The 15,982-nt window shown below is 45.1% G+C and overlaps 2 protein-coding genes across 3 annotated transcripts; both read right to left on the reverse strand.

The window, feature by feature from the left end:
* Positions 1-340: 340 nt before the first annotated feature.
* On the reverse strand, positions 341-4,602 carry prmt1 (protein arginine methyltransferase 1). 2 transcript variants are annotated; one of them, XM_004071871.4, is made up of 10 exons: positions 4,480-4,602; positions 3,486-3,581; positions 3,254-3,409; positions 3,114-3,177; positions 2,902-3,044; positions 1,739-1,826; positions 1,548-1,663; positions 1,325-1,475; positions 1,075-1,196; positions 341-1,001 (listed from the first exon to the last, which is right to left on the reverse strand). In XM_004071871.4, exons 1-10 carry the CDS (start codon positions 4,504-4,506, stop codon positions 918-920), a joined length of 1,047 nt encoding a protein of 348 aa, XP_004071919.1. In that variant the 5' UTR covers positions 4,507-4,602; the 3' UTR covers positions 341-917. The 2 variants fall into 2 exon arrangements, with proteins under 2 accessions (XP_004071919.1, XP_011476959.1); XM_011478657.3 differs by having other exon boundaries at positions 3,486-3,572; positions 4,480-4,573.
* Positions 4,603-6,999: 2,397 nt separating this feature from the next.
* On the reverse strand, positions 7,000-13,876 carry LOC101172738 (acidic repeat-containing protein). Its single transcript, XM_004072023.4, has 6 exons — positions 12,906-13,876; positions 10,491-10,564; positions 10,341-10,409; positions 9,262-9,313; positions 8,302-8,338; positions 7,000-8,221 (listed from the first exon to the last, which is right to left on the reverse strand). The coding sequence occupies exons 1-6, from the start codon at positions 13,453-13,455 to the stop codon at positions 8,161-8,163; spliced, it is 843 nt and encodes a 280-aa protein (XP_004072071.1). The 5' UTR covers positions 13,456-13,876; the 3' UTR covers positions 7,000-8,160.
* Positions 13,877-15,982: the final 2,106 nt, after the last annotated feature.

The following is a 15,982-nucleotide window of genomic DNA, read 5'->3' on the forward strand; positions in this document are numbered from 1 at the left end:
CGCCAGGAGGGGCGTGGTCTCTCAGTCCAGGTCTCATTTACAGTCAATGTCTTGGAGCCAGATTTCCATCCAAACCTGTCGTGATTTGTTTCAATTTAAAATCCAAATTGGATGTGCTCAACGCTGGGAGTGGGTCATCTGGACCCCACTAGGGTTACAAAACAAAATTGGAACTTTTCTGGAAAGAAGCTTCCAAACAAACAGCTGATTGTTCCCTAAACTCACTTGGGGGGGGGTCAGGCTTCCTCAGGTGAACTGGAGTTTATTTTAATGACGGGTCAAACCTTTTCCAAACTCAAGTGTGTGAGATTCCATGAATCAGGTTGTTCGACCTCTCCGGTGGCGTTAAAGATGCGTTTATTTACAGTCACATGATCAGATCAACTGCAGACGTACGTTCATGGTCACACAGCTGACAGAAGCTTCAGGACCAAACTGCAGCCCGCCCCGGACCCAATGGATGGTCAAAGCTCAGAATGTACAGTTGTTAAAATGAAGACGCTTTACGCTTTATTTTTTTAAAAAAAGCAGCAAAAAAACAGAACAAACAGAAAACCTTTTAGTTTTTATGGAACCGGACTAGAACGGCCTTTTGGGTCGCAGAACATGTAAACCAACACTGAACCAAACGAGGCTACAGCAGAGGAACCAGAGAGAGGGGGGGGGGTCCCACCACGTTTCCATGGAGACAAACCCACACATGCAAAAGACCCAAAACCATGAAGATGTTTAGCAAACGCCTCAAGGAACTACGGCACAGAATCACGTTTGAACTCAAAGACGTGAAATGCTTTAAATACTGTTAACGTCGGAATAAGAAAACGAGGAAAAAAGTCTGAAACGTTGCTGCGAGGAGCCGTGACCTAACAGAGGCCCCCACTTTCACATCATGATCTGTCCATAATGAAGACAAACACCTAACGCATCCGGTACTCCAGGGACTTGGTCATCGTGCACAGCTGACCCGTGAAGTCCACGTCCACGGTGAAGTCCAGGTCTCTCTGCAAAGCGACAGGAAGAGGTCACACAGAGAACACGGAGACGAGTGGCGGTCAGTCTGTCCGCGCCGCTTACGTTGTTTTTGACGTTTGGCTTCATGCTGATGGTGCCGAAGATCTCCTCTCCGCTCTTCACCGTCAGGTAGTCCTCCAGGTAGAAGACCGTCTGCTTCCAGTGAGTGTAGGGGGACTCTGGACCTGGAGGGACGGACAGGGAGGTGAGACCAGAACACCGCTGTTCATCAGGACCGCCGCCCTGCTGCCTTCAAACTGAAAAGCTCTGCTTGAGTGAGTCAGAAGGCGTGGCGGAGGCGTGGCACACTGACTGGTGGAGAAGCCGATCCTCTTGTGGCAGCGAGTGAACTCGATGTTGAAGTAAGTGACCAGCGCGTGGATGTAGTCGTTCCTCTTCACCTGCAGGCAGAAGGGCGAGGTGAAGGTCAGGTCCTCGGCCTTCACCGTGTAGATGTCCACCTCCTGAAAGGGCAAACGGAGCGTTAGCGGAGCGTGCAGACGTGTGACGGAAGAAGCCCCGCCCACAGGACTCACCCGGATCAGGCAGGAGTTGCTGACCAGCTGTTTGGGATCCACCACGTCTACCAGCGGTTCCTTAATGGCCACCTCCTTGATACAGGACATGTCGAAGCCGTACACGTTCTCCCACCCTGAAACAGACCGCGCAAACGTGACTCCCCCACCGAGACGGAGCCAGCCCCGCCCCGGTCATGTGACCTACTCACAGTGGATTTTGTAGTCCTTGTACTGCCGGTCTTCAATGGCCGTGACGTATAGAGTAGCTCTGTCAGGGAAAATGAGTCCGTCCGGCTTCTGTGAGGGAGGGGGACATGAGTGTTAGGAACACACTCAGGGGTTACATTTAAACATCTTCAATGAACCGATCATGACTGTGTTCACAGCAGAAGCTCCTTTCTAGAGCCACCAGGAGGATCTTTGAGGGATTCCCAGAATTCCAGCCGCCAACCTTTGCCGTCAGCTCAGCTTTGGTAGAAACTTTTATCATTGAAATGTCGTACTTTTGTTAAGACCATTGACTGTTTCAGAGAACTGGACTGAGTAACCCCTCCCTTCTGGCATTCCAAACAGGAAGTGACTCCAAGAAGCCAATGTCCCATAGACGTCTATAGAGAAACAGACAGCTGTTCGTCCTGTGTTCTATTGGTCAGAAGAACCGTTCTGGATCTGATGCCTTTTCCTAACAATCTATTGATAATTTAAATATTTTTTCTGTAGTTCAAACAATAAACTGACCAATCAGAAGCCTCAAAAGTAGGTTGTGTTAGAAACGTTTGACAGATTTTCGTGTAGCCCACTTTAAGTGGTAGGGGTGTGGCCTTCCAACATGCTCTCTTCTGATTGGTTGTCATAGAAACAACTTAGACCAATCATTGCTCACTGACATTGTCTGGCTTCAACATGGCAGCGTAAAAAATTTAATTTTGAACTTTTCTATCGTTTGACGTAATTCTAGGCCTGCACAAAAAAAAAAATCAAAAAACAATCAACATGGCCATATCAACTTGAGCAATCCCGCATTGCAAAGAGGGCGTAAACGTTGACACATATGCACAGTCAGACAAATGTTTAAAACACACCCAACCACAAATTATCTAGTCTGTTCTTGACCGGGTAGATGGGGGCATTTACCCGCTTACCCATCTCCTATTGACAGAACTGGCAGTACAGTTTGTTGACTTATTTTAAAAAATCTCATTATTATATCAATTATATTGTTGTTGTTGTTTGTCTGTTGCAATATTGGTGGCTAATTTTCTTCATGCCATGCAGCTCCATGTCCCGCTCCCTCAGTCCAGGTCTCACATACAGTCAGTGGTTACAGTTACTAGTTTGGAGGAAGCGCTGACGTCCAGAAGGAGACACCCACCAGCCACTTGTCGCGGGCGTAGATGACTGTGTTGAGCATGGACTCGTAGAACAGACAGTAGCCCATCCACTCCGATATGATGATGTCGACCTTGTCCACCGGCAGCTCCACCTCCTCCACCTTCCCCTTGATGATGGTCACAACTAGAGACAGAAGAGGTCAGGACCTTCCCTCCACATTCAGCGGTCAACACCGGACGGCGGTGGACTCACCGTCATCCATGTTGTTGGCCTTCACTATTTTGACGGCGTAGTCAGAAATGCTGCTGCATTCTATCTGTAACGGCAGAAGCACACGGATGAGACAAGGCGCCGCAACCGGGCGCCGCCAAGCCGAGTCCACGCCTTCCTACCCCGATGACTTTCTTGGCTCCGGCTTTAGCCGCGAACATGCAGAGGATGCCCGTCCCGCTGCCCACATCCAGCACCACCTTGTCCTTGAACAGGTGCTTGTTGTAGAACATGGAGTTGCGGTAGGTCAGGGTCCGGACCTCGTCCTTCAGCATCTCCTGCAGGAACAGAGCAGAGGGCGATTGAGGACGCGGGCACCGGGGGCCGCAGGTTTAACGGGACACGAAGGCGTACCTCGTGGATCCCAAAGTGGGCGTAGGAGTCGAAGTAGTAGTCCTTGGATGTCATGTCTTCAGCTGCAGGCTTGGCTGAGCTCTCTCCCTGAGAAACCTCAAAGGAGGAAAAACCCCATGAATGTCTGCAGATCAAAGGAGTCACGTGATCTGGAACCGCCGAGGAGCCGGTCCGGTTCCAGGCAACACAGAAGACAGAGAAACAACCGATCCGTTAACGCTGCCTCAGAGGAACAAAGGACGTGGACCCGATGCCCCATGAGACCACCGGAAGTTAGAGTTATCCTACCCCCCACCCCCACCCGGTAACGTCGGTTCGGTCGTAACAAAGCCACACGTGACGACCAACTTCCAGAACAAGGTTCTGTTGTTGGACCAGCTCAGAGACCGGGACACTCAAGAGGACGGCAGAACCGGTACCGAAGATTCTAGTCTAGTCCGGGATGAAACAGTGGGACTACCCGCTCGCCGGTTTTCCACTCCAGGCTCGACAGAAAAGCTAGTTCAGGTTTCCGGTAAACCGGCACCGCGCGGGTGGAGTGACCCACGTGGAGCTCCGTAGTGGATCACGTTGATCGAGAGTTTTAACGTAAACTCTGGCAGACTAACGTCCGGCGGATCCGAGCTCAGCATCAGCGTGTTAGCACGAGCTGCTAATTAGCCCGGCAGCTAGCACGTTAGTCTCCATGCGGTCCGAAGGCTCTGCCGGTTCCACCGCCAGCTGCGTGCCTGCCGCCCCCCCACCGTCGCTTCAGCGTCGAACCGAAAATACACACCAGACCCCACCGTAAACAAAAGCCAGTTTGAAGAGTTTAACCGTTTCCCCTGTTTTTCTCGTAAATGCGACACTGTGATGAATGAGCGGCGGCAGCATCCGGAAACTCCAGCGCTAACACCCCCTCTACACCGGCGAAGCGCCGCTCCGGAGCCTGCGGGAAAACTCGCGGACGTTTCCTCGAACACAAATGAGCGTTTTTCCCGCTCAAAGACCTCACCTCCATCCTCTCTGCTGGCGCCGCCATTTCGATCTACAGCGAAGAGTCCGTTTCTTCTTCTACTCCGTCCTTCCTTCTCTTCCTCCGTACATTTAATCTGAATCTGCGTTGAAGGCCTACACCGCCACCTACTGTACAGACGGTGGAAATACCGCTTTACCCGTGAGACATTTTTTCTGCATTTTGCCCCTTTTACCACCATCTGGGGCAGGAATCACTAACCTTCCTGAGGGTGAGGGCTATTTTATGGGCTCCACAGGACCTGTTCACTATACATTTACCAACGTTTTCCCAAAATAAACTATAAAAAAATGCTACAAACACTTTAAAAAGACAATTTATGAATCCACTGGGTAATGATAATGAAACTGCTGGTTTATAAAAAAAATGAAATAAAAATATTTTAACAAAATGTGTTAAAATATTAAAAACTGTTAAATAAAGTCTATCTATCTATCTATCTATCTATCTATCTATCTATCTATCTATCTATCTATCTATCTGTCTGTCTGTCTGTCTGTCTGTCTGTCTGTCTGTCTGTCTGTCTGTCTGTCTGTCTGTCTGTCTCTCTGTCTGTCTGTCTGTCTGTCTGTCTGTCTGTCTATCTATCTTTCTTTCTATCTTTCTATCTATCTATCCATGCTCACTGGTTTTTCGTAGAGACTTCTGGGATATTTCTAGGGCCCTGGATTTTGAAATGTAGATTTGTAGACGCACTATATAGTGAAGGGATTTGGACTCAACGATTTTCTCACTTTCACACAATTTGGCAAAAGAAAACTTTTGTTTAAGCAATTACAGTTTTTTTCAGTCGCTTTAGTACAATTGTCAGATCAGAATGAAATTCCCAAAACTATTTGTTCAATCTTCACATCATGATGTCACTTGTGCACATCATATAAGCAGTTTCTCACTTCTTTGAACAAGTTGCAATTGCTTTGGTACATCCATGCAAATGATTATGTACAATTCTCTGCTCTTTGCTACATTATCAATTGTTTATGTCATGTTGATCAAAATGTATTATATAGTTCACTGTGCAATAGTCTTACTCCTCAAAACTCCTAGTCATTAGTTCATCGTATAAGTCATTAACTGCAAAATGGTTGACCAAGTTGTCATAATGTGACAATCATATTTCGCTGCATTGCAAGAGAGGATATTCGCTGTGATGTGGATGAGAATTTGTGGCCTAACATACAGGAACGACAAGAGGTGTAGGAAGACCACACCAATTCCTACTGCACTGCCTGGACTGTTGGACAGAATATTGTCCTATCTTTTTTCCCCTTTGTGTTACTGTTTGCAGTGGGTTTTTTCTATGTTGGTATGACATGGTCTGTCTACAAATTACAATATGAACAATAAAAGTGTAAATGTGAATCTTGTCCAGTCTCTTGCAATCAAAAAAAAAAGGTGTAACTTCCATTTTACAATAATTGTCATCCAAACTTTAGCCATAGTTTCCATCAGAACCTCCCTTTAAAGTACACAGTTATATTGACAACATGACTAAGTCATTTGACTGTCTTGTTCGTAGACAATGACACAAGGACTTGACATTCTGATGGCACTGACATGTTCAATGACATAAAGACTTAGTTTGGAGAGATGAACTAAAGATTTTGAGCAAGTTACAGGCTTTTGCAAGAAATCCATAGTGTTTTGCTGTTTGTACAAATAGTTTTGAGAAATGCACACACGTATTTGCAAACTTCAATTCTGATCTGAGAATTGAAACTGAAGCGACTGAGAAAAACTCTATTACAAAACGCATGCCACCAGGTTAAGTCTGCCAGACCCAAAGTGTTTTTGACCTTTGACCTTGAGATAAAAGGGCTGTCCTCTTAAAATTTCCCTAAAAAATCCCCACTAGTGTACTTTTTACAAACTGAAACTCCTCCTTGGGCTTCTGACCCACCTTCTTCCTCTAAGAATGGACCTGTTCGTCAACCACATAAGTTAATACGTTCTGGATCATTGACTGTTGCAACTTCTTAGTTTACTCACTGAACTAGTAGCACAGCTCTGATGCAGTCACATCCACAGGAACCTGAATTCTCCATCAGCTGTTAGAGTTGAAGAATCTCCTCAGACGAGCAACCAAACGTTTTCAAGAAGTCCGGTTCCCCGAAGAACACAACCCACCCCCGACAGGTGCTCCTTTTGACCGGACCAGCATGGCTGAGCTCTTTTTCAGTTAGAGAACTCTATTTTTTTGCAGAAAGCTACTTTTACTCTCACTCAATCTCCAGGCATGTGACAAACTTAAATGAAAAACGGTCCTTGAAAAAGTCCTCGCTGTTCCCCGGACACCCGAAACCCTAAAGTGTGTAACGGTGTGAGCCTCTGGTTGGCATTAACGCCAGCTTTGCTTTTACAAACAAAATGAGAGAAGATGGTAAAATTACTTATGTTTTTGTGAGGTTGTCACTCAAAATCGTGGAGGCTCTGTATCTGTGTGAGGCCTTTAATGGCTGCTGGGAAAACTGTATGTCCAGACAAACTCCAAGACTCAGATCAGTGAAAACAGTCTGTCTGTTTTAGTTAAGACAACCGAGTACAAGTGAAATCTTATTCTCCTTAAAAGTGCAACTTGTCAGATAAGAGCAGTACACAAATACGTTCCTGTTGACAATCTGTGTTTAATATTATGACGGAGTTTTAGGGCCCCAAAAAAAAAAGTACAATTAAGAGATTTAAACTCATAAATTTACGAGACGAGATTAAAGTGAAAGTGAGTTTACAGAGCAGCAGGTGAACGCAACGCAGCAGCAGAGCAGAGCGTCTAAACTTAGTAGAAAAGGTGAGCTGAATGTTTATTGATAACGTTCCAAATGTTGGGAAGCTCCTTTGTTTGATTTATGATTTATTCATGTTTTATTCATTGATGGGTGGTTTGCAGGATCTCTGCAGCCGTTGAAGAAGAGATCGGTGTCCCTGCAGACGTCCACTTCAATCCTTTCTTCCTCCACCAAAGACCAGATCTCTACGTTTGTGTGATGCTTCCATCTGAGGAGGAGCACTTTTCAGCATTTTCAACATTCTAATGCTAATATAACAGACAATTTTCATTCATATTTGTTGTTTTATGTTGAAACGGGACGTTTCATCTGGAGGAGGGGGCGTATGGAACAGTTTTCATTCCTCTCTGGTCTTGTGTGCATGACAGGTTCATGACGTAATGGGACAAAATGGACTTCTGGGTATGTGAATAAAAAGGACAATAAAGTAGTGGTCATTTACATCCAAACGTGTCTCTGAGCTCCTTATTTTACAGATGAAACTCTGCTTTACCGACACCGAAGCCCGGAAAGACGGCTACACTGACAATGATCTGATTTTGAGTCGGCAAAAGGTTAAACATTTCTTTGTTTCTGAAACCTATCAGGAAATAAAGCTGCCCAAAAGGCTCAACATCTTTCATCTTCAAGCATGGCTCCGATAAACAGACAACGTTGGTGTTTTTCCCTGTAAATTTATGACTTTTTCTTGTAAATTTAAGACTTTAAAGTCGTAATTAAAAAAACATTTGTTTGTAAATTGGCCCTAAAACTCCATCGTACAATATTACTGAAGACTTGTTCACGAATCTGAAAGACAGTTACAAAGGTATCCAGAAAATAGAGAGGAAGCTGATCTTCCTCAGTCTGGCCACATGGTGGCAACAAATGTTCGGCTTCAGTTGGCATCCTTGTCATCATCATCATCATCATCATCATCAAAGATGTCAGCTACAGTCCTGCGGATGAAGACAAGCAGAGGTCACAGGCTGCAGTTTGAAATTCTCTCAGGACGTAAGTAGGATGGATTCAGACGTACTTGTAGATGGATCCAGTCACTTCATCCACAAAACCTCCTGCAGAAAAAGACAAAAGATGAACCAAACAAGCCAGAACCACCTGTTCCTGTTGCAAAAGAAACCCGCCGTTTGGTTGGACTTTTCCTGCCTTCTCTTTGATGCACAAATGAAATATAGGAGGAAGGCATTGATCTGCTTCTGTGGAGCGTTAAACCGCAGCTGCTGCCTGACTCCATGTTTCCCTGCTGTGGGAAAACGTGTTGACTACTGACGGACCGGCTGCAGAGGCCGGAACTTTCTGTTCTTCATGAAAGGAGGCTGATATGAAGGAAGAACACCAAGAATACATTTGCAAGAACGTTGAGTGTTTCCTTTGACTTGAACTAAAATGTATGTAACGTATGAAATGTCGGCCTTTCGTGATCCATGCGTGATAAACGTCATTCATAAGAGTTTCTTGCGTTCGTCATTCGACAATCGTGCGCAGATGTCCGTTGAGGGTTTCGTCCGACGAGTCTTTTTACGTGAATTCGGTTTTGAGAACTACGCAGTGTATGCATATTTCACATAGTTTATACGCAATTATTACGTAAATCTTACACCGTTGTATGTGATTTTTTTCGAGATCCATACACTAATGTGTGTCTGTCCACGTCTGTTCCACGTATGTCTAACGGATTTTTCACGCATGAAACCAAAACTTTTATATCGCAATTACGGCGCACATTTTACGTTAAAGTTACGTAACTGACGCACACATTTTGGGCCAAATTTGGCTTTATGTTGGTTTACGTCTTCTTTGCGTGGTTCATTCCTGATACATCTGTGATAACGTCCCGGACAGATCACAACTTTTCTCACTTTTTCCACTTAGAAAAAGTCATAAACGTTGTTTTTGACACAGCTGTGTCCCACACTAATCTGTCCTCTCTGAGGTCAACACGTGGTCGTTCCTGCTCTGCGGCTCCACGTCCACTCACCAGGCTTGCAAGCAGTTTCACAGAGAGGACACACGTGGCAGTAAGTGCACATCTGAGGGGAAAAAGAAACACAAATTTAAAGTTGAGGAGCTGTTTTCTTGATGTGAACTTGAATTTGATTGTTTTTCCTCCATTTAGAGCAGTTTCTAGCTGTTCATTTTTCATTTGGATGATTGTCTGTTCTGGGAGAACCATTGATTGTATCTGAGAACTGGACTGAGTGATTGTGATGTCATGCATAGAAAATGATTTAATTTCTACAATTGAAGTCACTTTAGTCACCATTTTTTTGCGATGAGGACACCGCCATGTTGGAGCCAGATGACATAAGTAAGCAGTGATTGGTCCGAGTCCGGGTCAGCGAATTTATGGCAACCACTCTCACCAATCACGATTGAGCTTGTTGGAAGGCCACACCCCTAACAATTGAAAGCAGGCTACCTGAAATCTGTCAAATGTTTTGAACGTTGGATGTGGGGCCAGAAGGATCATTTTCTTCTGTTGACGCGTCTGGTCAGTTTATAACTTGAATAACAATAATATCATAAAGAATTATCAAAAAGACTTTAAAAAAAGGAATCAGATCCAGAATGGTTGTTCTGACCAATAGAATGACTGACTAACAGCTGTTTATTTCTTTATTTTCTTTCTTTCTTTTAAGTCTGTGGGATTTTGGCTTCTTGGAGCCGGGAGGTACTTCCTGTTTGGAACGCCAGGGGGGGAGGAGTCATTCAGTCCAGTTCTCATATACAGTAACAGTGAGACCTTGGTGTTGCACTGGAATGAACATGACAGAACAAATGTTTTTCCTTTTCTTGGATATTGTTCAAGCAGGGGTCAGGGGTCAACCTGAAGGTCTGGAAGATTCTCACAAGTTCCAGCAAATGGATGAACCGATATCTATCACCGTCTTAACGTGACTCGCAGAAACAGACATTTGTGGAGTTGAGGATTTTATGAAATGACCGGTTGTCCATATTTATCCTCTCATTTTCATAAGCGCACATGCTGGAAGGACATGCACGGAGAGCCACTGAACAAGCCTCTGCATGCGGGGGCGATCATGTGAAGGCTCTCACCTTGCAGTCATCACAGTGTTCGGACTCGTCTCCTTCCTCGCAGGGACATTTGTCACAGCTGTCGCAGTGCTGGAAGAAACCACAAGAGATTTGGAGAAAACCTGGAAAACCGCTGTTTCTGGCAAAAAAAAGAGCTTTTGGAAGATTTACCTCACAGAATTCACAATAAGAGCACAGAGAGCCTTTGTGGTAGGCACCGTCCTCCTTCTCTTCATCAGCATCATCTGCATCAAATACATTAGACAAAAAGGTCAACCTGTAAGCAACTTCAATTATCGTTTTCACTCGTAAAAACAAAACAAGGATTTCGGAATTCTGATCTTAACCCTTGTGCTATCCTAGGCACTTTAACATTGGGAGTTGGGTCATGTAGACCCACTAGACAGTGCTCTGAACCTTTTTTCTTCTATGATTTGTGATCTTCACTGGTGTCCATGGATTACATAAAATCTTTCCACCTTTATCCACCTTTGTCATGGTAGGGAGAACACCTCAATGGAAGGGGGGGGGGGTCATCTAAGATAGCACAAGGGTTAAACGTTGGTGTCAAATCTTCTGTTTTTCTGTGCATCAAACTAATCTTAAAACTTAAACTCTTCCAGGATTTGTGTTCTACTCACAGTAGTCTATCTTCAGTGTTTGACTTTATTTATTTGTTTTCATATTAAATGATGTGGATCTTCTATAATAATAGTGAAAGGGACCATTTTCATCCGTGTTAACAAAAACTATTTCGGTATGATGAGTCATTCAAAGTGATAACATAAATGTTACTGCTCAATTCTATAAACTATTACACAAAAAATGTCATTGGAGACCATTTCAGAACAATTTTAGCTCACGATTGAAATTTGGCACCAGGTTGCCAAACCAGCTAAAAGCTTTGAAAGAAAGAATTTACGTGAGTCCTCTGGGTTTGCATTAACAGAGAGAAGCAGATACTCACCCAGTCAGGACTGCAGCTCTGGGCCTCAGACAGGTAACATCAAACACGTGCACTTAAGCAGTTTGTGATCATTTGATTCTTTAATGAATGTGATGTTGAAGATACATGGACAGTTCAATTTTGCACACAATGGTTCACACATCACAGTTTGAGCAAAACACAGGAAAAGCCGACAACCTTTTCATCTCTTGACAAGCTGATTAACGAAGAGATGTTTCTCTCTTTTCCCAAACACTCTTTCCCTGAAGCTTTGAAAATCATCAGCAAATCCTCTGAGGTAACATCTTCTGACATCTGAGGTGCTTTACATGTGATTGGCTTAGCTTTACAAAAGATCAAAATGTCTATTTTCAGCTAAATCAGCTTTCAACAAACAGGGACTAACAATGGGCAAAAGCCTATTGGCCGCAGCAAAAGTATGTCTAGTGTTTAAGAACGTCTGCACTTAGCGGTTCAAGAAGTGAGGTATGAAAGAACAGGCTTCATAGAAACATGATAGATTCTGTTTTCAGTACATCACACGCCTCCTCAGTCAGTGGCATCAATGCTCCACAGAGAAAGAAAGAGATCAAGAGATATGGAGAAAGAGAGAAACGTTGAATCTGGTGGTACTAAAAGCTTTGAAATGGATAAATGTAGGTGGTGGCCCTCCTGCACCTCCCCTCAAGCTTCATTTGTCCCCTGTCTGTTCCCGTAGCACCCCCACCGCCCTGGTTACTCTCAATATCAACTGTCTCTCTTTCTTTCTCTGCGGGTTCACATGAAGACACAAGTACATGTCAGTCTGATCCAAAACAAATGAGACAGGAGGAACCATATTTATCAAATGAAACACAAATCAAAAGAAATCAGGCTATTGACCCGGGCGACTGATTCCCAAGTCAGGCTTGGCTTGAGTGAAATTGCATTTTGGTTCTTTCTCTCTCTCAAATCAATGCTTCTGCAGTCCTTGAGTTCAAATCTAGTGCACTGTACGAAGGACTTCGGACAGTTGGACTTCAGACGGGCCAGTTCAATTTCCCCAGAGAGCTCATAACTCTAGTTAGGCAGGGAAAAGAACAGAGTGTCAGAGACAGCAAGGGAAATGAACAGCTGGAAAGGGGTGGAGGAGGGACTCAAGTTACCAATGGGCTCTTTAACACAAGACACTGACAGAGATGGTGAGGTTGTACCACTGTTGGTGAAAGGGAAGGGGCCAATAGTTTGGATTAGCCCCTCCCATTTACCAAAATTTAATAGGTGTTTGTTCTGATTTTAAATCTGAACACCAAAACCTCCAACATCAGCCAACACTGACACTGAACGCACAGAATGCTGTTGGATTGAAGTAAAACACGGCACTTTGGACAACCAGTCAAAAGGGGTTCAGTGGTCAGCAACAGCTGATACTTGGACTTTCATCTGGTTCCACTATGCTACAGGTCCTAACATCAGCAGATAGATAGACCTATGTAACATAAGCCTCTCTCAGCCAGCTTTCAGCCATCGGCGTTTCCTATCCTCTCTGGGACCTGGAACAACGTTGGCTGAGAACTGGCTGAGAACCTGCAGTGGACCAGCAGAACCATTTCTCCTGACACAGAGCCAGACAGACAACAGCTGCATTCAATTCCACTCACCTCCATGATCATCGTCGTCATCATCATCGTCATCATCATCATCATCGTCATCGTCGTCATCGTCGTCATCATCATCGTCATCATCATCGTCGTCATCGTCATCATCATCGTCGTCGTCGTCGTCATCATCGTCGTCGTCGTCATCATCATCATCATCATCATCATCGTCGTCATCATCATCGTCATCATCATCGTCGTCATCATCATCGTCGTCGTCATCATCATCATCATCATCATCATCATCGTCGTCATCATCATCGTCATCATCGTCGTCGTCGTCATCATCATCATCGTCGTCATCGTCATCATCGTCATCGTCGTCATCGTCGTCATCGTCATCATCATCATCATCATCTTCGTCATCATCATCATCATCATCGTCGTCATCATCGTCATCATCATCATCGTCATCATCGTCGTCGTCAGCCATCAGACCCTGCTCGTAACGGAATGGCAGATCCTGCGCCTTGGCGGTGGGGGCCAGCGGGGTGTGGAAGGAGCAGAGCAGTGCCAGCAGCAGTGCAAGAATGAAACTTCTCAACGATGCCATGTTCACAGTCAGAATAGAGCCGCTCAAAGAGGAAATGACCTGGATTCACTGCAGGAGTCCAGCACTGCAGCCGTTGGCGACACACACACACACCTGAAGAAAGCCACACGGAAGTGCAAGCGCCCCCTAATACCACTGCTGAATCAGCATCCGATAGGCAAGGTCCCGGGCTCCAAAGGTAGTCCGGACTGAAACCTCCAAGTTCTAGAAAAACTATATCCTCACACTGGCAGATGTCCTTGCCTTGAATCTGGGGCCTGGTTAAAGCAGGAGCTTGTGATAGTCCAGAACTGCCCTTGTACAGTCAGTTTAGTCAGTGGCAATAAGCTGAGAAGAGGCAGTTGTCACTAACTGGTCAATGCTAAAGGCACAGACTCAACTAATGTAAGAGGGACAGAAAAAGAGTGACACCAACCTATGGGGTAAGTCGAGAAGGAGGGGGGCAGCAGGGCTGACTGACAGGGGCAAATGCTGGTGGGCAGGCCAGTCCTACCCATAAGTTAAGTTACCAGGAGAAGAAGAGCATAGTTGAGGGGTGGGAAGGAGGTGGTGGAACTTGTTCTCTCATCCTCTTCAGACATTTACTTCAGAAAGTCACACTTCAGGAAAAAGAAATGTGAACACCACCAGGCTCATCATTTGTTTCTCTGGCTGAACATGGAGGAGTTGAGTTAGAAATAGTTTGCTCTGTCTTGTTCTTGACAAGATCAGAACACAGTTCCTCAACATTTGCCATTGATATTAATGAGTTTAGATGGCGGGCTACCTGTTTGGTTTTCCAGGAATCCCCCTATTTCAAGGGATTGATGGTGGAAATCAGTAGTCATGCAGTTTTGAAAGGTGACTGTGGTCTTACGTGTTTGTTACTATTACCATTTTTCACTTTAAGTGTCAAACTGGCCCTACCGTACCCAACGTTGTTTGTAAAGGATTGTTCCCCTTCAGTAGGCCTCCTGACCACATTGGTTGGCTGATGGGCCTCAAAGTCCTGGCAATCCTGCAGCTGAAAGGGTTCAAAGATTGGATGGGCGGTTGCTGTAAATCCATTTAATGACCTGTGATCTGATTGCATTCCACAGGACGAGCAATGTTAGCTCACAAACGTCTGTACCGTGACTCAATGTGTAACATAGTCATATGGGGAAGTGCGATGAAGGTTTCTGCCATACAGGCAACAATGGAGCATTTTCTGAACTTGCTTTTACGAAACAAGTCCTATAAACCCAGTTCCCCAATTATGCTGATGTGGCCAAAACCACAGTGATCTGTCTGCAGAATGTCTAACTTTCTTTCCCTCCCCCTCCATGCTGTGCCTGAAATAGATGGATTTGGGAGGAGTTGAAACCACCCTATTTAAAGCAGCACACTGTCAGAGTCAGTGTAATGTGAGCCTCACTGGCTCTGCTGCTGGACCAGCTCTGCACCCCCACCCTCCTTCACACCTCTGATGCTAGGAACATCTGAAAGTCCTCCAGAGTCAGTCTGTTATTCAATTGATCACAGCTATTGAGTAGTTTATCTGCACAGTGTTGTGGTACTTTAAACTCACCATGCGGACGTTGCTTTTACAAAACACAAAAGAAAGCATGATTTATTCCATTTAAAATGTCGTGTTTCCACAAAGGTTAATGTTTTGTACTGAAGCCAATTTCCTTGTTGGGTGTCAGGATTTAATTTAGACACATCAAGTGAAAAACATATTTGCCAAAAAGACAAACTGATTGAACACAAAGACTAGAATTTAGTCTCAGTCAGAGGAGAAGACACTCAAGGCTTTTGTTGGATGTTCCTATGACAACACAAGTTGTTTTGGTTTATGATGTCACATTTTTCTACTGATAATTGTCTACAAGCACACTTTTATTTAAACTGTTCAAATCTAAACAAAGATACCCAAACCTCATTTTCCATGGAGACTTCAGGTCTTCCAAGGGGACCCCTAGCTCCCAGGTAAGTTGAGAGCCACGGCCCTTGGTTTGTGAAGACCAGAAGTAGTCTTACTGGTCTTACTGTCATGACGTCGTAGATGTAGCAGACCCAGATGCTGAAACCCAGAAGTAACTCACAACAAGGATGAACTTAAAAAAGGTTTATTTTGCCAACGGTAAATAAAGTTTCTGAGGGAACGTGGAAGTTATTTCCTCCGTGGGATGATCTTGATGTCCCTTAGAGCTGATGAAGGTGAGGGGGGCGACGCGAGGACGCGTCGGACCGTGGAGCCAGAGGGAGCGAGGCTTGGGCGCTGAGGACAGCAGGACCAGCTTGAGGCGAGGCGTGGACGCCGAGGACGGCGGGACCAACTTGAGGCGAGGCGTGGACGCCGAGGACGGCGGGACCAGCTTGGAGCGAAACGTGAGTGCCCAGGATGGCAGAACCAGCGTGACCAGTGGAAGGAACCTGAAGGTGAATACAAGACGTGGTGAGTAGCAGGAACTAGGTAAACTTAGCTGAGACTAAAAGGCCAGGCATAAGCACCGGTGTGAGTATAACGAACTGGTGTTGAATTCTGGTGAGACGCTCCCTTATG

The sequence above is a fragment of the Oryzias latipes genome, chromosome 8, assembly GCF_002234675.1.
Source record: "Oryzias latipes chromosome 8, ASM223467v1".
Lineage (NCBI taxonomy): Eukaryota > Metazoa > Chordata > Actinopteri > Beloniformes > Adrianichthyidae > Oryzias > Oryzias latipes.